Source organism: Canis aureus, chromosome 10 (assembly GCF_053574225.1).
Source record: "Canis aureus isolate CA01 chromosome 10, VMU_Caureus_v.1.0, whole genome shotgun sequence".
Taxonomy (NCBI): Eukaryota; Metazoa; Chordata; class Mammalia; order Carnivora; family Canidae; genus Canis; species Canis aureus.
Window position 1 is genome coordinate 57,448,993 of NC_135620.1, and position 25,645 is coordinate 57,474,637.

A 25,645-nucleotide genomic window follows, 5' to 3' on the forward strand; every position below is an offset into this window, starting at 1 on the left:
TCTTTAAAATGGTGATGGGCACTGAGGGGGGCACTTGGCGGGATGAGCCCTGGGTGTTATGTTATATGTTGGCAAACTGAACTCCAAAAAAAAAAAAAAAAATGGTACTAAGCACATCTGCTTCACAGGTAGGGCTTTTCCCCAGGAAACTCAGTACTTCAGGGGCTTAGTAAATGTTGGTTCCCATCTTGAAAACATTTCTTTTTTCATTACTTCAGTCACAAGAGGCCTTAGAGGCCCCTTCTCTGACCATGCCAGCCAATATCCCTCTCATCCTATAGATGAATGGAGGCACAGAGCTCAGCCCCAACTGAGATCTGCTGACTGCCCCATGGGGGAGACATTTGGTAAGTCCCACTTCCTGTGATGGTCACTATTCCTCATAAAAGTTGGGCTGAGGAGAGTGAGCCCAAGGAGAAGACACCAAGCTGAACATCTCCACATCCCATTGCTGGGGGAAAATAGGACATGTTTCTATTACACTGAAGTTTAGAACCTCAGAATACTCTGTTCGCAAGAGACTATAATTCCTAAGACAGCTGTCCAGCGGCTAAGGTCATTAAGCATGGATTACGAGGCAGCTCTTCATAAGCTAGTTGATAGAATTACTTGATTTGAGGATGAATAGGCAATTTTTCTGGTACATTTCGGAAAGCACTGTAGAGCCTGTACTTACTGCAGGGACCCTGCCAGACTGCTAAAGGGGAATTGACAGTGGTTCCATGGATTAACTATCACTACATATGGCCTACTAAAGACCCTGTGTGCCTGAGGGAGTATCTAGGTCACTGTTTTATCACACCCTGTGTGCCTGTAAAAATATATTTGTGCATATATACATGTATGTAGATCATATATCCATATGCATATACAAGATTCTGCATTCTTCATATTATTACACTAAGGGTCTACTAGAGTCACAGTCTAGGGCTGATCTGTCACAACAGTCATTACTTGTATGTAATCTAGGGTCTTAGACCTCAAGAGTTTTTCAAGCTGGCCTCTAGCCTATGTTAGGCAATGTCCTACATATTTTTTTCCTGCATACTAAAAGTTAAATGACATAATATGCCCTCAGTTAACTGGACTCCAATTAGTGGGGATCCAGCTCACTAGAGTTTGGCATTGAGGAGAAAGAAGTTCCTCCAGGCTCAGAAGATTGAGGCTTACAGGAGAGCAGGACATGTTCTCTTCTTTCCCTGCTCCATTCATTTCCAAGTGAGAATCAGAGTCCATCTAAGATAGAATGGGGCAGAGAGAGAAAGAATATTAATAATGGCTGAGAGCCGACAGGTGCCAGGTAGTGATGTGTCAATTAGTCCTCATGACAACCCTGTGAGCCAGGTATTCATATACCTATTGTACAGATGGGCAAAGGGACTCCAAGAACTTATTAGCTTATTAAGTTCCTTGGCTAGTAAGGGCCAAGACTGGAATAAAGTCTAGGTCTTTTAAAGTTAATATGTTATTTAAGTCTTTTTTTTTTTTTTCCTAGACCAAGACCTAAAGTAATATATAGTTATTGTAGAAAATTTGGAAAAGAGAAATAAGCAAAGAGAAAGAATTCTACCCAGAGACACCACAGTTAACATTTTGGAGTACCTTCTTCTAGTCATTATGTGTTTAAAAGTTTGCTACCAAAAGTGTGGATTTGCCATAAACACCTTTGCAATCTGCTCCCTTTTTCACTAAACAAAATATTATACGTACAGTCTTCTAAGTCATTAGTGTTCTGCAACAACTATTTCTAATATCTGCCAATAATTCTACTGTATAGATGCATCAACATTTATTTAGCTCAGCCCAAGCATTGGACATTTTGGTTATTTCTAGTTTTTCCCCTGTCCACACCAAGACAGACCATGTTTCCATGAGCGCTCTACTGGGCTATATCTTTGCCCCATATCTCCACTGTTTCTTGAAGAAAACTACTGAGAGGTATTGTTTTTTAAGTCGAAAGGGATGCACTACTCCTCTTAGAGGGCAGGGTCCAAGTGCTTATTTCTATAAAACATTCTCCTCCCAGCTCCCACTGTCTCTGACTTTCCAAACCTCATCTGTCCTTTGAGGTCCAGCCCAATTGTCTTGACCAGAAGTTTATTCTTCTGGCCTAGGATTGACCTCAAATGTTAAATCATGGTGACTGAGACTCCTAACTCTGGGAAATGAACAAGGGGTAGTGGGAGGGGAGATGGGCAGCGGGATGGGGTGACTGGGTGATGGGTACTGAGGGGGGCACTTGATGGGATGAGCACTGGGTCTTATACTATATGTTGGCAGATCCAACTCCAGTAAAAAGAAAGTACAAAAAAACCCCAAAAACCATGGTGACCAATAGAATATGAGCCACATCTGCCATTTTAAAGAATCCAGGAACCATATTTAAGAAGTAAGAAAGAAATGGGTGAAATTAATGTCAATTTTTAAATTTTTAACCTGATTTATCCACAATAATCTCATTCTAATCATAATGAATATAAAAATTATTAATGAGATATTTTATATTTTTGGGGTACTAGGTTTTTTAAATTGGTGTGTTTTTTTACATTTATGTACCAGCCACATTTTAAATGCTCTTGAAAGAGGCGAGGGGTGATCACACTGAACAGCACAGGTGTAGAATGTGTCTTACTCTCTCCCATATTCCCACAAACATGGGGCCTGGTATGAGTTAGTCAGTCACTGACAGAATGAATGCCCCTTCTTCTACTGGTCTCATTCTATCTCTAGCAGGTAGTGATTCTCTCTGCCATGACACCCTTGAACCTTGAAATAGTCCTTGAAGTCTCTCCAAAGTATAGGGGTGCTTAGATGGCTTAGTTGGTTGAGCGTCTGACTCTTGGTTTTGGCTCAGGTCATGATCTCAGGGTGGTGAGATCGAGGCTTGCATTGGACTCTGTGCTCAGTGCAGAGTCTGCTCAAGATTCTCCTTCTCCTTCAGCTCCTCCCCTGACTCATGCATGCACACGCACTCTCAATCTCTCTCACACACAAAATAGGTAAATAAGAATCTTTAAAAAGAAAACAAAACAAAAAACAAAGTATATCCAGTCTCTTCCAACACACAGCTATGTAATAATAGGGGTCACTACTGCACCTAAGACAGGACTCAGAGCCTAGCCCTGTCAGATGCTTGTTGAGGCCACAGCCCCCAGACAATGAAATGTTTGGTATTGGTACTTAGGTGTGTTAGGTAGGGAGTGGGGGCTGAGAGGACAATGTGGTCACTGTCTCTAAGCCTGACCCCAGGGATTGAACCCCGTAGGAAGCTAAGGGGACTGTGTTCACAGACAAGCTTGCGGAGCTCAGGACACAGCACGTGAGCTCCAGGCCCAGTCAGTGGCATGCTAGGAAATGCTTAACAAAAAGCTCTCCGAGGAGGAGGCGGAGAAGTCCTGATTTGTAGCGTTCGCTGATTACTGTGGTGTAAATGCTCCTGTCACGACCAATTTCACACTACTAATGTGACATCACAGAACAGGAAGTTGGGAAGACACGTACACAGTTGGCTCTAACCAGCCGAGGTAAGTCAGCTCCCACACAGCACTGAGCCCAGCTGAGCAAGGGCCAGAGTGGCCTTCTCCCCCAGAGAGGACTGAGGGATTACGGCCCTGTGGGGGCCCGGAGGAACAAGGAGCTGGCAATCCTGTGCTGAGAGGCCTCCATGAATGGCTTGCAGGCACTGGATGTCACCAAGGAGCTGTGGCCCGGGGCCATGCAAGGGACCATTTGTGAAGACACTGAGATGCTTCCAGGGTCCAGAGGGAAGACTAGAGGAATGGTGGGGGGTGTGCTGGACTTGAGGTCACCCTGTTCGGCAGGTAGGGGCAGCACAACACGGAGGATTCCCTGGCACTGGCATTGTAACCTCATTTGCAGACAGGCCAGAGTGGGTTCTAGCCATTTACATTAAGTCTGCTTCCCTATGGACCGCAAGCACCTAAAGGCTCAGACAAAGGTGTCCTGCACACTTGCATTCTTGGCTTTTAGCAAGCACACCTTTCTTTGCCTCTGCCTGTGTGGAATATTTTTCTGCAGGATTGGGAAGGGTAACTAAGCATCCAGTTTCCCCTGGACCACCATGAACAATTTTCACATTTTCCAGATGGTAAACTGCACAGTGGATAGCTCCCTTTCTTTCATGTACTGTAGCAATGTTTACAGTATACGGAACTTGAGAGCCATTCAGTTCAAAATGAGAAGTAACTGCATTAGAAGTACACCCCTGATCAGCCCTTCTTTTCTGTCATGGCTGGCATTTTTTCCTCCCAAAACATGCCTCGAATCCACCTGCTTCTCTCCCTCCCCACTCACCACAGGTTAGTACCGGTGTTCCCGCAGGTGCTCTTGCTTCTTTCTAATCTGTTCTCTCCACTGCAGCCAGGGGAAGCTTCTTAAGAACAGCAATCAGTTTCTCCCTTGCCAGACATGCTTCCACAGGGTCTCACTCGTCTTAGGATAACAGGGGCGTCGTGATCTGGCTTCCACCCAACCCCTCTAGCCCACTCCCCAGGCTCATCCTGGGCCACTCTGTTCCAGCCGCATTGGCTTTCTTTTGCTTTCTCAAAGGTGCCACACTTCCTCTCACTCCAGGGCCTTTGCATTCGCTCTTGCCTTTCCCAGGAATGCCCTTCTGTCCCCCTTTGCCTAGTTAGCTCCTATTCATTCTTTGATCTCAACTCAAAGTCATCTCCTCAGGGAAGTCTTGTCTTGTTTTTTCTTTTTCCAAGGAAGTCTTTCCCGTTCCCTAGTCTTGGTCAGGCCTCCATGCCATAAGTTCTCAAAATACCCTGTGGGCTGTCTTCAGAGCACTTTCCACAGTCTACATTCAAATAGTTACTCAGGTGAATATCTGCTTACCATCTGTCTCCTCATTTGCCTTGCCCAACACTGTATCTGTAGCATCCCCCTCCTCATGCCTCTCATACTATAGGTGGTAGGAAATATTTGTAGAAGGAATGAACGAACAAAGGGAAACAGCCACTTCCCTGGGGTTGTGCCAGGTTTTTACACCATGGTTCCATCACTGATAATCAAAATCCCATGGCCCAGAAAGGGTGTTTTATTAGTTCTCGGACATACAGTTAATTTTTTCACTATATCTGATTTCTCCTCTTATTTAAGACAAAAACAAAACAAAAACAAAAACAAAGCGATATATGGTGCCACCATGGCACCTGTGAAAGGCTTGGAGTGAAGGGGGGCAAAAAAAGAAGCAAGTTCTGAGGCTGACCTTTGCACCCCGCCCTGTAGAAGATGGAATCATGGATGCTGCCAATTTTGAGCAGTTTCTTTGAGAGAGAATCCAAGTGAATGGCAAAGCTGTAAATCTTGGTAGAGGGGTTCTAGCCATTGAAAGTAGGGAGAGCAAGATTACTGTAACATCTGACATGCCTTTTCCCAACAAGGTATTTGAAATAGCTTATCAAAAAATATCCAAAGAGAATAGTCTCTGTGATTGGTTGCATGGAGTTGCTACTGGCAAAGAGAATTATGAATTGTGTTACTTCCAGATTAACTATGAGGAGGACGAGGAGGAAGATGAAAATTAAAATTCATTTATCTGGGGATGCCTGGGTGGCTCAGTAGGTTAATCATCTGTCTTCCACTCAGGTCATGATCTCAGGGTCCTGGGATTGAGCCCTACATCAGGCTCTCTGCTCGGCGGGGAGTCTGCTTCTCCCTCTCCTTCTGCCCTTCCTCACTGCTTGTGTTCTTGTTCTCTCTCTCTCAAATAAACAAAAATCTTTAAAAAAAATAAAATTTATTTAACTGGAATATTTTTTTGAGCTCTGGAATAAAACTTGGGAACCAAAATAAATAAATAAATAAATAAACAAAACAAATGATATAGAGACATGATGGCTTTCTTTCTTCTTCTACTGGGGGATCCCTCAATCATACACTGCACTTTATAGTTTGTAACGCACCTCCCTTAATTCATTTCCAGAGCAACCCAGCAAGGGGCTCTTGATTACTGGTCTCATTTTGCAGAAGAGAAGGCAAAAGATTAGAGACTTCTCCAAGGTCACCACTGCTAAGATGGAGGGGACAGCACGTAAACCTAGGTCTGCAGACTCCACGTCCAGTGCTCTTTCTGCCACACTGAGCTGCCTCTCTCAGGATGGTTAATGAGCTACCCAAATGAGATAGTGTCACTTCAGTTTTGCCCGGCATTTTTCACCAGTGCTTTCAGAATCATTTTTGCAACTGGAACATTTCTTAAAGGAAGAAAACTAGTTCATCACAGTAATCAAGTCTGTCATAGAGGATGTGTGATGATGTTTGAAAATATAATCCTATGTACATCAGAACTGACAACTCTGAAACATCTCTAGGCTAAATCTGCTAATAACAGTCTTTAGCATTCAGGTTGGCACTCACATCAGTTGGTGTGATACATTTCACAGCAGAAATGCCCTAACAAGGAACTTCCTCAAAGAGGAACAGGGTAGAGGACAGATTTTAATGAGGCCCGATCCCTGAAAGGGTGAAGTGTGAGTGAAGAATAATGGCATGAAATGAAACATGTATTTCCATGAGTCAGTTGACAAGATGGGGTCTCACATCAGAAAATACAGCAAACACTCTCTAGAGGTCAGGACTTGTACAGAAGAGGAGTCAAGACATCAGGGCCATCACCTCTGTAGATTCTCCCGGAGAAAATGTGTTTTGATTAGAGCGAAGCAGACACATAGGAATTGCAATTACCTCTTTTGGTCCTGCTGCTCACTCACTCACTCCTTCTCACCCACCTATCTACCCACTGACCTACCTACTCATTTGTCTTTGTCTAGCCGCTGACCTGCCCATCTACCCACCTGCCATCACTCCATCTATGCATCCATCCATCTACCCACACACCTAATCCACCCATCCGCCCACATACTCATCCACTCACCCATCTATCCTTGTATATTCCCGTCTCTCCATCATCCATTCATATATCCAACCACCTACGCATCTATCCATCCATTCACCCATCCACTCAACCTTCCAACTGTCTACTCACCCACCCACTCCGCCCCCCCATCCACTCATCCATCCCACCAGCTAACTGATCTTTCCTTTATATCTACTATGTATAAAGCTCTTAGGAGATGTTGAGGAGGTGAGGGACAGGTGGTGATAAAAATCTCTGTGTTGTATTTGTTCACTGACCATGAGCTGAGAGCCTAGTATAGGCTAGACTGTGAGCTAGCAACTGAGAATAATGGGGTCTTAGAAAGGTCTTTCTAAGACTACACCCTCAAGAAGTGGGTAGGAGAAGCCTCCATCATAAAGCTAACCAAGTACTCAGAGTCAAGATGATGGCACAACAAGGACGAGAGCAAGGATTTCCACACTGTGCTGCCTGGGGTCCACGGCCAGGTTCCAACAGCTGGCACAGGCAGCTTACCCAAAGCAGCCTGGCTCTTGCTCATTTAATGGACACCACCCCCTGGCCAAACACCATTTTTTTTATTACTAAGAATGCACAGAATGTGGTGAAAGGGCATGAAACAAAAAGGCTATTAATCCTACCACAAAAATCTGGTGTGTTAAAGTACAGTACTGTTTACTGCTTTGGAGACGAGACAGGCTGCCCAAGATGACCACTGTTCTGCTGTTGGTTTCTCTCTCTCTCTGTCTTTCCCACTCTTGTGATTCATTTATTTGCCTTCGAAGAGGACGACCAAAGTGCCTTTCCAGATAAAGATAAAGCAGTATGAAACCCCCATGATGTGTGTATCACCTTAGTGATTTTTGCAGCATCCACGTACCATCTGTGCTTTCCTTTACTAAATATCTGCCTCTTAAAAAAACTAAAAAAGAAACCCCTTCTTGCTACCTCAAGCGCTACTTATATTTTTATTGTACACATTAAAATCAAACACAGCTATTAAAATAACAAATGTAGGTCTGGGTCCCAGCTGAGATTGCACCTCTCCTGCCTCTGAGGTGCTGTGCTTGGACCTGCTGCTGAGGCTGCTGCCCTGCCTGGGGGCCTGACTGGGGTGTGCCAACCTGGGGGCCCAGGCTAGCTTCCCTGTTAAGGCTTTGCTGCATCTTTGTTACTGCAGAAATTTGCTTGCTTATTTTTTAATAAATGAGGTGGGTTTATAGAGAAGTCTTCGAAGAGGCCATTTTTTTTTTTTTTTTTTCCTGGAGAAGGAGAAGGAGCGAGAGAGAGCACAAGCAGGGGGAGGAACAGAGGGAGAGGGAGAGTATCTCAAGCAGGCTCCACACTCAGTACAGAGCTCGGGCTCTGTACCCTACATGCAAAAACCTCTTTAAGCCCCATGACCCTATACAGTAGGCTTGTTGTTATCTGTAGGGTGTCCTGGAGGAGCTCTACTCAGCTCTCCTCTTTATGGCTGGAGCATCACCCTCCAGCTCCTGGGAATACTGGTGACTGAGGATCCCAGCTGGGTATCCTACTGCCAATTATCCTCCACTATGGGGAAGCTCCTTGCCTACGGAGACACCTGCCCTCCACTGCAAGGGCCCAGCCATGGCCAGTGACTAGCTGATGGGAAGCTACAAAGGCCCCTGCTCTATGCCTCACTGTGGACAACGGTGAGGGCCATCCCAGCTCCAGAGCACTCCCAGCATCAACTGTAGCCTCAATTGCAACCACATTTTGGATCAGCTTCTTGCTCTGCCCCAAGCTACTGTCCTCACTCACTTACAGTGCATTTCCTGAGTTCACCCTCCCACAGATCTGCCGCACGCAGCACTCTGGCTCAGAGCCTATTCACAGGGAGCCCAATCTAAGGCATTATCCCCATTTTACAGACAATAAAACTGAGGCACACAGAGATTAAGTTCTTGCCCAGGTTTATCTGCCTAGCAAATGCAGCCAAGATGTGCATCTAGGAAGTCTGTCTCCAGAGTCTGCAATACTAAGCATTTCACACTATTGCCTCTTAGGAAGGTGGTTCTGCCCCTCCCACACCTTCTTCCACGGTTTACAGTGCCCTGACCAGACTCTAGGCCTAGCAACTGAGTAATTTACCAATTACTGTTTATTTATTTATGAAAGATTTATTTATTTTAGCGAGGGGGGGGGAGGGAGAGAGAGAGAAAGCATCTGTGTGAGATCATGGGGAGGGGCAGAGAGTGAGGGAGAGATAAGCACAGAACTCAGTGCAGCAGGGTTCAGTCTCATGGGCCTGAGATCATGACCTGAGCGGAAACTAAGAGTCAGATGCTCAACCAACTGCGCCACTCAGGTGCCCCTGCTAATTACTGTTTAAACAAAAATTCTAGAAAGCTTGAATTTCATTGAGAAAGAAAGAGGGTGCAGGGGTTTGCAGTTCCATGAGAAGATGGGTCTTCCCAGCTCCCTCTGACCCCTGACACAGGGCTGGCCTCACATGGGGTCACAGCCATGTGTGCAAGTCACCACTGTACCAGCGCACATAGGCGGAGCGGGCATCCAACAGTGTTTAAAGCTGTGTGTCTTGTCAACTGAAATTTATGTTAGCTGTCCCCACCGATGGCAGAAGGCTTCCCTCCTACTTAGCAAGTGCACAGGCTAACATACCTTGACACACATTGAGGGGGTACTCCGGTCTCCTACAAGGAGAAAAGCATGTGATGTGTTACGGGGGCTCTTCAGATTTGGTTTTCACATAAGATTGGGGTCTATCTTTATCTGACTATTTTCCTCAATAGTGGGTATATCACTAATATTTAACTGTATTTTACTTTAAAATAAACTTAATTATTTACTTTAAAAATTTTGCTCACTGGATTCTCAACATTTTAAAATGTACATTCTTAAATTTCTGTATGAAACCTTTTGTTAGGCTAATAACTATTTGGTTAGCAGTAGCTTGCAAGTAATTTTTCTCTAAAATTAGTCAGCAAACTACTTATATCTTTACAAATACTTTTCTTTTTTTCATCCCTTTATTCATGAGAGACACAGAGACAGAGAGAGAGGCAGAGACACGGGCAGAGGGAGAAGCAGGCTCCATGCAGGGAGCCTGATGTGGGACTCGATCCTGGGTCTCCATGATCACGCCCTGGGCTGAAGGCAGTGCTAAACCGCTGCGCCACCCGGGCTGCCCTACAAAAATTTTCAATATAAATAATACATAAATAAAACCAGCTTTCCCATAATAAATAATAGTTTTAAAATGATCACATGGGATGCCCTGGTGGCTCAACCGTTTAAGCCTCCAACTCCTGGTTTTGGCTCAGGTCATGACCTCATTGTCGTGAGATTGAGCTTTGCATCCCACTCCCACTCCGGGCTCAGTGTGGAGTCTGCTTCAGATTTTCCCTCCTGCTCTCGCTCTCTCTCTCTCGAGTAAATATATAAATAAAATCTTTTTAAAAAATGATTGCAGGGAATCAGGAGTTAGTGTTTAATGGGTACAGATGCTCAGTCTGGGAAGATGAACAAGTCGTGGAGATGGGCAGTGGTGATGGTTGCACAACAATGTGGCTGTGCTTAATGTCGCTGAACTCTGCACTTACAAAGTGGTTAAAATGGTAAATTTTATGTACATTTTATCACAATAAAAAAAGACGGAGTTAAAATGATTGAGAACCACTGCCATAGAAAAAGCTTTATAATGTGAGGAATCAAAACAAATAGCTATAAAAGAATTTTTTTTAAAAAAAGATCACAGCTGGGTGTGAAGGGTGGTACTTAAGTAGAGCAATCTGAATGATGAAGTTATGGGTGACTTTGACCTTCTTTTTGGTACTTGTCTGTATTTTTTACATTTTCCTTCTAATCATGTGTTATCTTCGTAGTCTGGAAAGGAAACGTACATGTGATTTTTAAATACACAAATGAGAAGATGATGGAACATGGGGTTCTAATACCCTTGCTCCCCCAGTCAGGGAAGAAGTGAGTAAAATGTAAGGAGCTGCTTTCAGGGACTGGCTGGCCAAACCAAGAGGCATAGAACTTTCCCCGGGGTGGTAGAAACCAGCCGTCAGGGAGTTGCCCTCCTAGAGATGAGGGGGTGGGGATGGCCTGGCTCCAGCCTCGCCTCTCAGGGGGGCCACAGATTCCCTACCTGGACAGTGGGTGGTGAGAAGAGCCAGTCTCACTGACTCCTCTCAGCTCTGTCCTTCCCTGGCTGGGATTCTTTTGCCCCCTAAAGGAGGACAGCTTGTATAGGTGTAGGGTAATGGTTAACCATGAGGGTCGAAAGTAAGCCAGCCTGTGTCCTGTGTCCAACCTTGGGTAAATTATTCAACCTCACAGTTTTCTCACCTGCCAAATGCTGGTCACAACAGTCTCCATTCTTTGGGGCTGGATTCATTCGCTAGGGGCTGCTTTAACAAAATATCACAACCTGGGTGGTTGAAACAACTAAAATTTAACGTTTCATGGCTCTGGAGGCTAATGGTCCAAGATCAAGGTGTCGGCAGGGCTGGTTCCTTCTGAGGGCTGCGGGGGAGAGTGGGTTCTGCACCTCTTGCCCAGCATCTGGTGGTTTGCTGGCAATCATTGGTGTTCCTCGGCTCGTGGAAGCATCAGCCCTTCTCTGCCTTCATCTGTACGTGCCGTTCTCTCTGTGTGCGTGTCTGTCTCCAATTTCCCCCTTTCTATAAGGACGCTAGTTATATTGGATTACCCCATTCCAGGAGGACCTCATCTTAACTAATTATATCTTCAGTGGCCCTATGTCCAATTAAGGTCACATTCTGAGGTACTTTGGTTTAGGAGTTCAAGTATGGATCTTCAGGGGGACACAATTCAATCCATAACCAGGTTATTACAAGTATCAAGTGAGATAATGCATTTAAGAGCTTAGCACAGCACCCAGCATATAGTGAGCGTTCAAAATCACAGCCATTCCGATTATCATGACATTTGTCATTACAGTAATTGTTACTATGACCACCTTGTCACTGGCTCCTTCCTTTGTTTCTTACAGAGACCTGGATAGTGTCTGTACGTAGGGCTTCTGTTGAAGCTCTCCTAAGAAGATACACTCCCCCACACTGCTTTTCATAAGGAAACAGCTATTTTTTATCCCGACTAGAGGAAGTCAAACTTGCAAGCTTTGGAAGGCTAGGCATCAATTGAAACAAATTGCTAAACCACATTATTTTGATCTTTCAAATTTATCTGACAGCAGAAGGAGTAGGTTTCTTTCCTGTGCTGTACGTTATCTGCAGTCATTTGTAATTGTGTTTAAAGAAACGGGGGTGGGGGGAGGGCAGCCAAGCGGTGCCTAGGAACACTAGATTTGGAGACACCTGCCTTTAGAATCAGAAGAACTAGGATGTGATTCTGAATGAGCTCACCAGTAACACCGTGGGAGCCCAGCAAGCCACTGCCGCTCTGAGCTACGATTCACCACTCACTCATTCAATCAACAAACATGTGTTTCAAGGACTAAGAGCCAGTATTATACATGGCACTGGAGGTACAGAGAGAATTATGGGCCCCAGTCCCAGTCAAGGGACTCCCAGGCTCACTGTCCCCTGGGAAAGGGCAGATGGACACATAAAGAACTCAAGTGCTGGTGGAGAGCCCACACATCTTCCACTGTTAATTTGGGGAGGGAGTGGTTCCTGCTTCCCTCCTATGCATCTCACCAGGTTGTTCAGACAGCAAATTCCTTGGGGGCGGGGTGGGGGGCAGCGATGGCAAACCTTCCAGATTGTTCCTTCTGCCTGGCCCAGCTCTGGCTTATAGGCAGTGCTAGCAATGCTGGCTGAATTAGGGGACACCCAAATGGCCCAGAACTTGGGCTTCTGAGTTAGCCACATGAGCCAGTTTTGAATAAACTCTTGTCACTTGCTACCTGGAGGATGCTGGGTACATCATTTATCTCTGCTTAGCCTGTTTTTTTTTTTTTTTTTTTTTAAATCTATGACATGGTCATTAATGACCCAAATCCTGCATTCATTAAACAAAGATTTATCAGGCACCTAGTAAGTCCTGGGCACCCAGCTCTAAGTCTTAGTGGGGGTGGGGGGACATCAGATGGGGATAACTGTGGAGAGGCAGAATGATAGGGTGGAAACTGTGATTTTATTTTATTTTATTTTAAAGATTTTATTTATTTATCCATGAGACACACACACACACACACACACACACACACACAGAGGCAGAGACACAGGCAGAGGGAGAAGCAGGCTCCATGCAGGGAGCCCAATGTAGGACTCGATCCTGGAACTCCAGGGTCATGCCCCGAGCCAAAGACAGATGCTCAACCACTGATCCACCCAGGTGTCCTGGGAACTGTGAATTTAAACAGGGTGTCGGCGAGGCCTCCCTGACAAGGTGACACGTGGGTAGAGATGGGACACAGGTGAGAGAGCTGGACACAGCTCACTGGGAGCAGGTGGCTTCCAGGCTCAGGAGTTACTCATCCCCCACCCTGGAGGCTGTTCTGAGCATCACATTCAATAACATGGGTACACTGCTTAGGGTTCAGCCTGGGATGCAGTAGGAGCTCATTAATTGATAGCTATTATTAGCATTATGTTAATAAATGTAATTGCATTGAGGAATGAAGGATACAGAGACTATAAATGTACTCTGTGCACAAGGGCAGTCACACAGTGATTATTATTATTATAGTTGTTTATTACTAGCAATTACCTCTAGGAACTACCCCTGACAGTCTAAAGTCACAAAGGGCCCATCAGCAGCCCCCATCTCCCCCTCAGGCCCTAGGACTTGAGCCCTAGAGAGACACTGATGGGAGAGACAGGGGAGGGGGACAGAGGGCGGGTTTCTTTCCTACCTCGGGAAGGGAAGGATGCGGCAGGAGCCCCTGTCCCCAGCCCCACACATACATGCTGGGATGATTTCCACAAGCTGTGCGAAACAGTGATGTCAGCCATCACAGCAAGAATTAGGGGATCGTTATTAGCAGATTCAACAACTATAGATCCTGTTAATACTTCTCTTGTCGGTTCTGATTATTTATTGGGCAGAAAAAGTCTTTTTAGTTTCTAGAAGCCTGGAAGGCAGCAGAGTGGGAGAGTGTGACTGAATTTCTCAATCGTGTGTGGACTCCATCCAACAAACTCAAGGTTAGCTTCTACCAGGTGTAAAGTGCTAGGTGCAGAACTGTGCGACCAGAGGCATGAAAAGCTGTGGTCCCTGCAAATCTGGGAGCTGCTAATTCATCAGAGGAGGCAAGTATGGCTCTGCTGCAGGCTGACTGCAACAGGCAGGAACAGGATCAAAGTGTGAGTATAAGGGAGAAGAGTCCAGAACCCTCTACCTGGTGTGAGGGAGGCGACGGGGGAGGGTTGCTGCTAAACTTGATGCACAGATGACAATTAGGTTACAGTAAAAATTCCCTCTTGAGGATGTTTAAATTTCCCAGAAAGACACATGAGTGTCTTCAACTGGGTCCTCCAGAAGCAGAGCCCAGGACAGGGAATCATGTGCAAGTGATTTTTTAAAGACATGTTCTCAGGAGAAGCTTGGAGAGAGGAGGGAGAGGAGGCCAAGCTAGAATGTGGTTTCAGGTGAGGGGCAGCCTCATCCTAATCCTGCAGGGAGCTCTGGAGCGTGAATGGCACTGGTGTTGTACCGTCACACCAGCCAGTCATCCACTGTGGGCCACTGGGCTAGGGTATAGGTCCCAGGCACCTCCAGGCTGGGAGACTCCATTCACCCAAGGTGTGAGCCATCAGCAGGGACACCTGCACAGCTAGGTGTTGGGCAGACCCGACCAAACCCCTAAAAGAGATCCCAGGAGATCTGGCTGGGACCAGCAGCATTTGCTGTAGCTAGTTTTCGTGCAGTGCTGAGTGCTAATTCTCAGGGCCACAGGAATTTGAGCCAAACTAAAGGGAAGAACAGAAGGGGGGTCTGTGAGCAAAAGCCTTCCACTTTTAAGGCGAGTATCAAATTGCAAAATGTGGAAAACTCGCAAAGTGTTCTTGCTTACAGGCAGGGTTTACTCCATGCTATTTTGATATCAAACCCCTACAACCTGTAAACAAGTTAATCAATTTGCTAATTATTGAGACAATTAAATGAGATAGTATATGTGAAACAGACTGGCACTTAGTAGGCACGGAACGACTGTTTTGCTAGACTTGATTTTGAATACTGCTTGATTAGATCCAAAGAAACTCTGTTTTTTGAAAAGTCACCATGGTGACAGCGGTAGTCATAATAATAGAAATAACGATGATGCGGTTTGGGGAGCTAAACACCATCATTACTTACCATCTCAACCCTATGAAGTAGGTTATATTTCCCTCCATAGATGAAAGGTAAATAATTTCCTTGAGGTCAGTAGGCTTTAAGCAGTGGACTGTGGCCTCCTTTTGTCTGACTTTACAAATTCACATTTCCTGCTATAGTTCATCACTGCCATGCCCCAGGCCATGGTGCATTTTACCTGAGTTTAAGAGGAGGAGGGGGCATTAGCCAGGTTCTCAGACCAGCTTCTCCGTTTTAAGTTTGTGTATGGGGATCCCTGGGTGGCGCAGCGGTTTGGCGCCTGCCTTTGGCCCAGGGCGCGATCCTGGAGACCGGGATCGAATCCCACGTCGGGCTCCCGGTGCATGGAGCCTGCTTCTCCCTCTGCCTGTGTCTCTGCCTCTCTCTCTCTCTGTGTAACTATCATAAATAAATTTTAAAAAATTAAGTTTGTGTATGATTACTTCCCCTGGAACTCCCAGGAGTCTGGGATGGGGTGGAGACAGGTGGGGTGCAGGAGAAGTCCTTGGCGGGTTGGGAACAGCCCAGAGAGGCTCATGAAAGGGAAGCCTTAAAATAGGAAAGCCTGAGTGGTGTCGGGAGCTAGCACGAGGTCACTGGGACAAGTCCCATTTTCTAGGACGCACAGTAGACACATCAGTCAGACTGTTGCAGAGCTTCTGACAGGTTCCTAGTGATAGCCTCGAGTACAAAATCCAGAAACAGCCAGAATCCTGATAGTCCAGGGGAATCATGACTGGCGAATGACCAGTCCCAGAAGGAGGTCAAAGCCAGGACTGGGAGAGTTTTCTCTACTTCTGGGTAGCCTTCCCAGTGCTCTGTTTCTTATCTCACTCAAATTCAACCTTAAATGCTGATACGAGATATAAATATCAAATGGGTGGCTGGTACAAAGCCTGTAGGTTAACCTGTGTTAGAGAATAAAACCAGGAGTCCAAAAGATTGGACAGGCAGCAAAGATGGGACAACTCTAGCAAGGTGATGGTTAATTCATGGGAGTGTGTGAGTGTGTGTGTGTGTGTGTGTGTGTGTGTGTGGTGTGAAGTTTCCTATTTGAATAAAAACTCAACTGCACGACTTCAGCATCCCAGTAGGACAAGGCAGCAGTGTATGTGACATAGAATGGGGTTTCAGCTAACATTTCCCTGGGATGAGGATCTCACTGGCTTGCCCTAACTACCTGCTTCCAAGTACCTGCAGTCATTGGAATTCCAACTGAACCGAGTTTACTCTGTGATGCCCTCTTTCCAGGTAAGATGTTGGTAGGGGGAGCACAGTGGTTGTATCTGAATCTTAGTGGAGACTATATATATATATATATTTTTTTTTTAAAGATTTATTTATTTTTTTTTTATTTATTTTATTTACTTATGATAGTCACAGAGAGAGAGAGAGGCAGAGACACAGGTAGAGGGAGAAGCAGGCTCCATACACCGGGAGCCCGATGTGGGATTCGATCCCGGGTCTCCAGGATCATGCCCTGGGCCAAAGGCAGGTGCCAAACCGCTGCGCCACCCAGGGATCCCTATATATATATATATTTTTTTTAAACAAATCTTGCATAACGATTTGAAGTTTCAGGGACACACCAGCAGCAAAAGCTGGATTCCTGTTTTCCAACAACAAAGGCAAATAGATCAATAAACTCTGCAAATCACCATCTGCAGTTCTTCGTCACCTCCTCGATGTGATCAATTAGAGATAACTGCCATTAGAGGTGACATGCCTGAACCTGAGGCTGCTGGTCTCCCCCGACAGATGTTACACCGAGATGTCCAGACTCACAGCTGGTTGAGAGGCTGGGCAGACAATGAAGAATGGGGCTATTATTTGGAGGAACTTTGAATCGTTTCTACATTAGATCCGTCCACGGGGAGTGAGGAGGCAATCACAGGAAATAGTTTAAAAAGAATGGGCCCTCTTCTTACAATCAAAGATATTCCCCAGGAGCTTCTTTCAATTTCTCCATAGCTGAACGCTCTTGGAAGCCTCATAGCCCCCATGCAAACCTGGTACATGCCCTGAGTAACTTTCCAGGAAAAATGTTACATGTATTATGTTTTCATAATAGAGTAAAATGAGATATTAATTTAGCTTCCATCCTAGGCACTATGAAGTAAATATGGTGTCATCTTAAGAGACAAATATGAAGGAATATTTGCTAAAGGGGGTATACTGAAAGTTAGAGCCATCGAATCTCGGTGTGACATGCCCAAAGGATTTGTCCACTTGAGATCTGGTATGTCATCCTTGTTTAAAGAGATTGGAAACTGGAAAAAATTAAAGTGATCACCTGGGGCGCCTAGGTGGCTCAGTTGGTTAAGTATCTCCCTTCAGCTCAGGTCACGATCTTAGGATCCAGCCCCACATCAGGCTTCCTGCTCAGCAGGGAGTCTGCTTCTCCTTCTGCTCCTTCCCCTGGTCATGCTCTTTTTCCTTCTCTCAGATAAATACATAAAATCTTTTTTAAAAAAGTGATCACCCAAAGCAAATGAAGGCTTTGATTTTTTACCTGGATACTTAGCACATGTTCCCAAGCATGTTTTGAAGTGTTATGGATATAAGCCTGTCGATGAATTTAGTGTATCCTTGGTAAAAACACCTAATTTGAGGAGTCTGTTAAATCATAGTATATCACCATCAGTCCTGGGCATTGAGGAGCCTGGCATTGCATCCTTGCTACCCAACACATGGCACAGGTGAGAACGCACAGCAGGGGCACCTTGCAATTATCCACACATGGGGTTTCGTTTACTGACGTGCAGGAAAATTGAGGACAGCTCCCTGGTCTTTACTCCCATAAGGTGAATGGAATCCTCCCTCCAAGGGTTTTGGCCAGACCTTGGATAGTGACCAACAATTATTCATCTACTTGTCTATATCCCTCACTGGGCAGGGAGTTCTTCAGGGAGGGACCACACATTATTCCTTTCTATGCTTCCAGATCCCAGTACCCAGCCCAGAGGCTACTAAAGGAGTGAATAAATGTAGGAACAAATACATTTGTCAGGTCTAAAATCAAAAAGTGTGTGCCTGTACACATGTGTGCATGTATACATGTGTGCATGCGTGCATACGTCTACACATGTGCTCGTGCCCATCAGAGCCCAAGCAATTCTCAGGGTTACTATTTGAGAATCACCAGGACTACTTGTTAATAATGTGAATTCCTTGGCCCTATCATAATGCCATTGGATCAGAAGTTCTAGGTAGGGCTGAGAAATTGGAATTTTTAACAAAGTTCCCTGGGAGCACCTTATACATATAGAAGTTTAGGAATGTTGCCCTAGACAAAACCTGCAGAGCTGGGATTCTCAGAATGCTCTGGGCTTGTGATACCTTAAATCACCAACTCCAGCCTGAGTTTCTGTTCACACGTTTGGCAGAAGAGGGTATGTCCACGTGGGAAAGCATTTTGAGATTTGCAGACCATAGAGAGGTAAGAGGTTAATAACAGGGCCAAAAATCAGAAGAGCACCCTCAGGGAAGCAGAGGGAGGCAAGACCCCCCCTCCTCCCCGCCCAGGACATCAGGTGTGCAAGGTAGGGGGATACAGAATCTATATCAGTGTTCCCTGAGAAGGGTACCTGGGAGGAGCTCCTAAGAAGATAAAACAGAACTGGGCCCAAGCTGAAGCCGGAGTCCCCAATCTAGGATGCGTGGAAGAAATCTCTTCTTTAACATGCCAACCAGGAACCACAGGCCTGGCTTCCAGACGAGAGTGTGCACACTGAATCAATTGAAATTGAGTCACGGATATAATTAATTTAATGTGTTTAAACGATTTTCCGTATAGTAAACATGCTGAATGAGGGTGACCCAGAATAAAGTGCCTGCCTGAGAGTGGAAAAATGGACACCATGTGTGCCGTATAATGAAAACCCTTTAGCAAATAGAAAATGCTTCAATTTATTTCTGCCTCCTGTTCCTTTCCTTTCCAACTCTTTATTTATGGCTGAACTTGGCCTTCTGTGGTCTCCTTGGACCACAGAGACACTTTTTATTTTGTCAGAAGATGTCCTTTCTTCTCTGATCAGAAGACAATTTTAATGAAACCTGTCTACAGCCCAGTGACAAGCACATATTAATATGTGACAAAGGAGATTAGGAGGAAGGGGGGAAAAGTGTAGAATTCTTTCATTATCCTAATCCCTTTCTTCAGTAAAGGGGAATGTGCACAATGAGAAAAGTGGTGCACCTGCTGTGGCAGGGACAGGGCCCAATGAGCCACACCATCCTGGCTCTGCCAAACCGTCCCTCTGTGTGACTTTGCAAGCGCCCTCTCCGGACCTCAGATACTCATCTACAACATCAGGGGGTTGAATCTGAGGATTGTGAAGAGCACCTTGAATCCTGACATCCGCTGAATTATTATAAACCGGGGAGGGCATAAATACGTGTCAAGAAATTTCTCATGAGAAAGAAACTCCTCTTCAAGTTGTGTAAAGTGTCCGGGCAGTTTTATCTAATTGCTCATCAAGTGGAGATTACGTATTATTTGGCTTAGATGAAAAGGAGCCCTTGAGAGTGGTTATAAATGATCTCCAACCAAGATACATCAGGCATCTGGGCAAAATGCCGAGTGCTAGGATGAGGAGGGACACAGAAGGCTTCCTAGATTCTGTAGCTCTCTATCCAGCTGTTTGGGCTGGAGATACTGTGGATTCCTTCCATTAAATAAGAAGCAAAGCGTGGCAGGACGACCTGAGGAAGTGTAGCCACGTTTGGAGATTGCTCTGCCCACAGTGCTCCTGGTGTGGAACAGGCGAGTCTCACCCTCTGCAAGGCTCAGTCTGTGTAGAAGAGGGAGGACCTCTGGGGTCCTGGTGGGGCCATTCTGCGGGGTTGGAGTGAGGGCAGGGGGTTGGGGGGCGGCCCAGGGGCTGCGGGTGAGTGGCTGAACAGGTAGGGCCCTGGGCTGCTCCTCCTTTCAACCGAGAAGCTTCTCTCCAATCTGTGTTATATACCAGCACCACATGAGATTTTATAAGAGGTTCTGAGGATCAAAAACATTTTTTTGGAAACCAAATTTTTGAAAGCTGTTTATTGTCTGAATCCAAGCTGCACCATAAGCAGGGGTATTGCCCCTAACTATTCAGAGGCTTTGCATCTGAACTGTGGGAGCAGAGGCCAAGAACTGTCTGGTTAAGAGTGGCTCTGGTCTGAGATTTTGGAGATCCACTTCTTTTCAGGAAGCCTCAGCCGCTGCCCACCACCCGGAGCAGCTGCGCTCAAACTCCAGCACATTAGCACCGCCTGGAGGGTCTGTGAGTCCTGGGGGGTCGGGCTGGGGAGTGTGCATTTCTACCCAGCACTTTTGAGAATAGGTAGTCTGTAAAATGAAGGCCAGCCTCCTTCGCTTGTTCCTTCAGGAGTGGGCCCCAACTTACCTTCCCAGCCTCATCCTCCTCCTTTCCAATTATCCCGACAAAGTAATTGTCCCTGCACACACTCACGCATATCTCCCTCGCTCACCACGCTCCATCTGGCCAGACTGCCGGCCCCCACTCTGCATGTCTAAGGCACTGCACAATGCTATCTCTGCCAAAAAGCTCCCTTTTTCATCCATGGTCACAGACACCCCTCTGGGCTTATACGCTCTCTCCCATGGTGCTGGGCCCTTTTAATTTTTATGATCATCGGTGTCCAGCTCTCGCCTCCTCATTTGGACCACAGGATCCAGGACAGGGAGCCCATCTTACCTACCTCAGCATCCACATCATTGTCGACACCCTCACCTGCACCAGCCCCCGCCCACCAGACCAACCACCGGCAAGCCTGAGTGTGCGCACACAAAGGAAGTGTGAACATTTAAGAAATGCACCAATCGACTCATCTTGTCTACAACTCTTAATACCTCAAGACAGACTAACTTCTCTTGACTCTTTAAATTAGAACACAAGACAGGATTTTAGCCATTTCAATCCATGTTTTAGGCAAATTTTCCTTATATTCTGAAGCAGAGTCAGTGACGAACACATCATCACGAGATATAACTGCCACTTACGTCCAATACCAGAAGGTAGTGTAATGCAGCATTTAAGAGCTAGACGCAAGTTCAAATCCCAGTTCTACCTCTGATTGGCTGGAGAATGTAAATGCTCTGAGCTCCAGGCTCCTCACCTCTAATAGTGATAATAACAGCATCTACTTCCTGCGGATGGCATACGGATGCAACGGGATCATTATTAACACCAGCAATCCTAGCATGTATTGAGAGCCTACTCTGGGCCTAGCGTTGGGCATACATTCTTATAGCCAACCTACATGAAGTGCTTAGCGAAGTATGTAGCACATAATAGTCATTAAGGAAATGTTAACAATTATTATCAACGCTTTTCCCAACTTCTTTGCAAGTCCTATGTTATTATCCTCATCTCTCAAGGCTCAGAGCAAGTAGCCTGCTCAACAAATATTAGCAGTTTTTACTTTGTAATGGTCAATCTTTATACCTTTATAATAGGTACTATTTCCATGTTGGGAATGAAAACTCTATGGTTTGGAGAAGGTACCTTGAAAGACCCAGGATTTGAACCTGACTTTGGGTCCAGGCCTCTTGCTGCCCCCATCCCCCAGCTGGTGAATTTCAACTGCTCTGTGAACAGTCAGCTCACTGTGCCCTTTGCAGTCCATGAGCCGCAGAGAAGCATTTCCCCAGCGTGTCAGAGTATCCCTGAACCTGTCCCTCATTTTGGCAGCCCCGCAATCCTACAACCCACAGGAAGTTATCTCAATGACTGGAGAAAATGGATCTAGTATCAAAGGGTGTGTGACTCAGCCCACGTTGCCTTGTACATCACCAAGGGGCCCGAAGGAAAGGGGAGTCTGGGCCATGGGACTGACCGTGACCCCGAAGAAGTTGGTCTCATTCATGGCATTGAGGATGATCCTGCCCAGCGTGTGGTCCGTGTAGTTGAAATCCTGGATCCGCTGGTGCCGACTGCTGGCGTGCAGTGTCTCCATGGCCCTCTGCAGCGTCTTGGCGATGACCCAGATGCCATCGTAGGCGTACCCATGGAACTTGCTGGGCCCCACGCCCGACCGCTTGTTGTTGTACTCTCTCTCATACTGCTGTGGAGTCTGTAAAACAGGGGGATGGGGGGACACCAGGTTATAGCCGGCAGAGACATCAGGCACATGGTGCCAAGAACTAACACTCTCCGATGCTTACAGTGAGTCAGGCACGGTGCCCGGCTCTTTATGGGCATTATCTCATTTAATCCACACAGTGACCTCATACAGTGAGGTACCGTTATTGTCTCCATTTTCCAGATGAGAACATTGATTTAGGAAAGTTGACTTGCCCAGGATCACATGGCTGGTGAGTGGCAAAGCTGAGACTTGCACCCTGGCTGTCTAGGAAGGCTAAGGTGAAGGAATAATGCACCCTAACTAGGCCTCCCTCTGATATTTGCAGGATTTGGAGCTACAGTACCAGTGGAGGACCACATTCCATATGTCTAAATATTTACATTATAGACAAGCCAATAAACCGCCCGGTAAAATATTTTTGCCTCCCCATCATAATAAATATACCTTCCTAATGATCTGGAAGGGCAAGTTTGAATACAGAATTTTGGGGCTCCTTGGAGCTTCAGGCTGGAGATAGAGGCATAGAGGGAGCTGGCTTTGCGGTGGGGCACACCTCTGTAGCCCAGCTCAGTCCACACCTCCTCCCCTTCCAGCATCATAGACCTTTAACAACCCCAGAGGTACAGCCCAATCTCAAGAGTGCAGACCCTGGTAAGAAGCTCCCTGGCCCTGGAAGTGGTTCCAGTTCTTAGGAGGGAGGGGGTGCAAGCTCAGGGGTGGGGGGCATGACCCAGTGGCCTTGTGGATTCTGAGCCCTGTGGAGCCTGAGTGAGGCCTTCCTAGAGCATGGGGCCTAGGGCTGGTCCCAGGTGCCCAGATGTAAGGGCTGTTCTGACCCTATACTGTTTCCCTCTTCTTTCCTCTTCTGTAATAAAGCAAGGTCTGTGAATAATTCAGCATTTTGTAAAAAGAAGTTTTTTCTCCTGTTGAACTGAATTTCACAAAAGAACTTCATTGGTAATATTAACATTCTGATTGTGGCCACAAAGTAATGAAAACCTTTTTACTCCAATTGCTGAGGCTTACACATTCAAATGGATACCACCCCAGGAGAACTCATCACCCTTAACCTTCCCATGGGCCTCTCAAGTCACTTCTGAACTCCTCTGTCAGAAACGTCATCAGCCTATAGCTAAGTCTTTGGAAAAACCCTCTTTGGGGACAAATCACATATAGAAACCATTGTCAGTTTATACTGGGAAGGGCTCTTAGAGTTGGTCACACATGCTCCCCCCCACCTGCAGCCTGAGGCACAGAGAGGTCCAGAGACTTGCCCAAGGTTACACAGCTTGTGTGCGTGTGTGCGTGTGTGTGTGTGTGTGTGTATGTGTGTGTAGCTACACTGGTCCCATTCCATCTCTGTTACGTCTTTAATTTTTGACTTTTGAGGGCATAATTGCTTTTTGCAAACCACCCCCAATTGTTTGGGGCCACGTCTGGTGTCCAATGAGGGTGGTGAAGCTGAGCCCTCAAGGGCTGGGTCTCATGGCTGGAGCCCGAGTGAGTCTGTTGCCCATGGTTCAAGGTGTTAGCAGGACAGGGTCACACTCACTCGTGCCTGGGGACAGCCAAGGGCCTCCCAGAAGTATAATTGTGGACTCTAGGAGAGGCTTTTCGCCTGACCACATAGGAATGCTGATGGCCCAGCAATAGCACCCCCTCCTTTTTTGCTTCAGCTCCCACTGGATGACTCAGGTCTCATTCCTGTTGACAGTTTTCCTTGGAAATGCGTCATGTCCAGCCATCACATTTGTTCATCACTCAAAACACACAGCAGGAGCTCCTCAAATCCAAGGGTTCTTCCAGGAGGCAGCACCGTTTCTATGTCCAGCCTGGCCCAGAGCCTTGAGCTGCTCCTCACGCCCCCCTCAAGCCCTCCACCCTCATGTGCTCCCGTGGGGCCTGCTTTCTGCCCTCCACCCTTTTACTCCTCTTCACGGAGCACAAGGGCTGAAGGGCCCATAATGAGGCACACTCTCTAACTTAGACCTCTTGGGTCCTTTGATCACATCAAGTTGGTTGGCACCTCAGGGCTCTTGCACCAGCTGTTTCCTCTGCCAGAAAGCTTCCCCAGCTCTTTGTATGATATTCTCAGCATTCAGACGTCAACACTTGTCACTTCACAGGGGTGGCTTCCCTGACACACCCTTTCTAAACACCCCTCATTCTCCATCCACTGGTTTGATCTTCTTTACTGCCCTTTTCATATCCAGTAATGGTTCTACTTATGTGATCATTTGCCTCTTGTCTGTTCCAGCCCTCCCTTCTTCCCTGCTCCCTATGCCTCAACAGCTAGAATTAAGCTCTGTGGGGTCAAGATGTTTTCTGTCTTGATCACCCATGGCAATACCTACAGAGATCCTTGATAATCCTCAATGTCTCCATTTGAAAAATGAGAAAGTGGGATCAGGTGATCTAGAAGTTTCCTCTTGGCAACATAGGTAGGACCCTGGCACAGTAGTCAGGACAGAGGATTTGGAAGCAGGCAGCCCTGCCCTCCATCTCTGGCTCTGGGTTTGCTGTGACCTGGGGCGAAGTCCCCTCTCCTGCAGGTTTCTATGTCCTCTCTTGCTGGGTGGTCATGAGGATTCAGTGACATGAAGCATGCAAGGCACCCAGTCTGGTGTCCAGGATATAGTATGCTACCCACTGTTACTAACAGTAAAGGTGGCTCGCCCAATCCAGCCACCCAGCGCGGCTGGTGTGGCTGCTAACCCAGGACGCCCCGAAGAGCCAAGATTGTGCCGACATCTGTGCTGGCAGGGGTCAACGGTCCTCCAGAGCGTGCAGGCCCTACCTTACTTCCTTAACCAATCCCCAATTATTGGGCAGTTAGGATGTCTCGAATTTGGATGCGAAGAGCATCCTTGTATCTAAACTTTCTGAACACATACTGGTACTTATATTTTCAGAATAAATTCCCAGAAGTATAATTGCTGAGGCAAAGAGTATAACAAACTTAAACACGATTCACCCATACTTCAGCCAGAATATTCTCCCCAAATATGAGAAATTAAAATCCCACTGGGTATGAAAGTACCCATTTCTCTGCATCTTTGACAACAATGAATTTCACAATTTTAAAAACCAGCAGTTTATTAGGGTAAGTAAAAGAGCATATCCTCTTTTAATTTTGATGTGCAGCTTTCTGACTACCCATTAGAGTGAGCTCCTTTCAAATACCAATAGGCAATTTTTACTTCTTAGGTGCATTTCTTTCTTTTTTTTTTTTTTTTTTTAGGTGCATTTATTTTTTATTCAATATTGCTATGGTGATAGTCACACCTTTTAATGTTTTGTTTAAATGCATTCTTGTTATTATTCCATCCTTTACTATTTGGCTATATATTTTCTTTGATTTTTAAATATGATTTGGGTCTAATTCTGGTTATTAAT

The 25,645-nt window shown here is 46.1% G+C and overlaps 1 protein-coding gene and 1 pseudogene across 1 annotated transcript in view; one reads left to right on the plus strand and one right to left on the minus strand.

The window, feature by feature from the left end:
* GABBR2 (gamma-aminobutyric acid type B receptor subunit 2) overlaps positions 1-25,645 on the minus strand; it is a 355,033-nt gene that overhangs the window by 122,368 nt on the left and 207,020 nt on the right. Inside the window, exon 7 of the mRNA XM_077912663.1 lies at positions 22,001-22,237. Coding sequence (XP_077768789.1) covers positions 22,001-22,237 — 237 coding nt within the window. The remainder of the gene's footprint in view (positions 1-22,000; positions 22,238-25,645) is intronic.
* LOC144322797 (large ribosomal subunit protein eL22 pseudogene) lies at positions 4,082-5,552 on the plus strand (annotated as a pseudogene).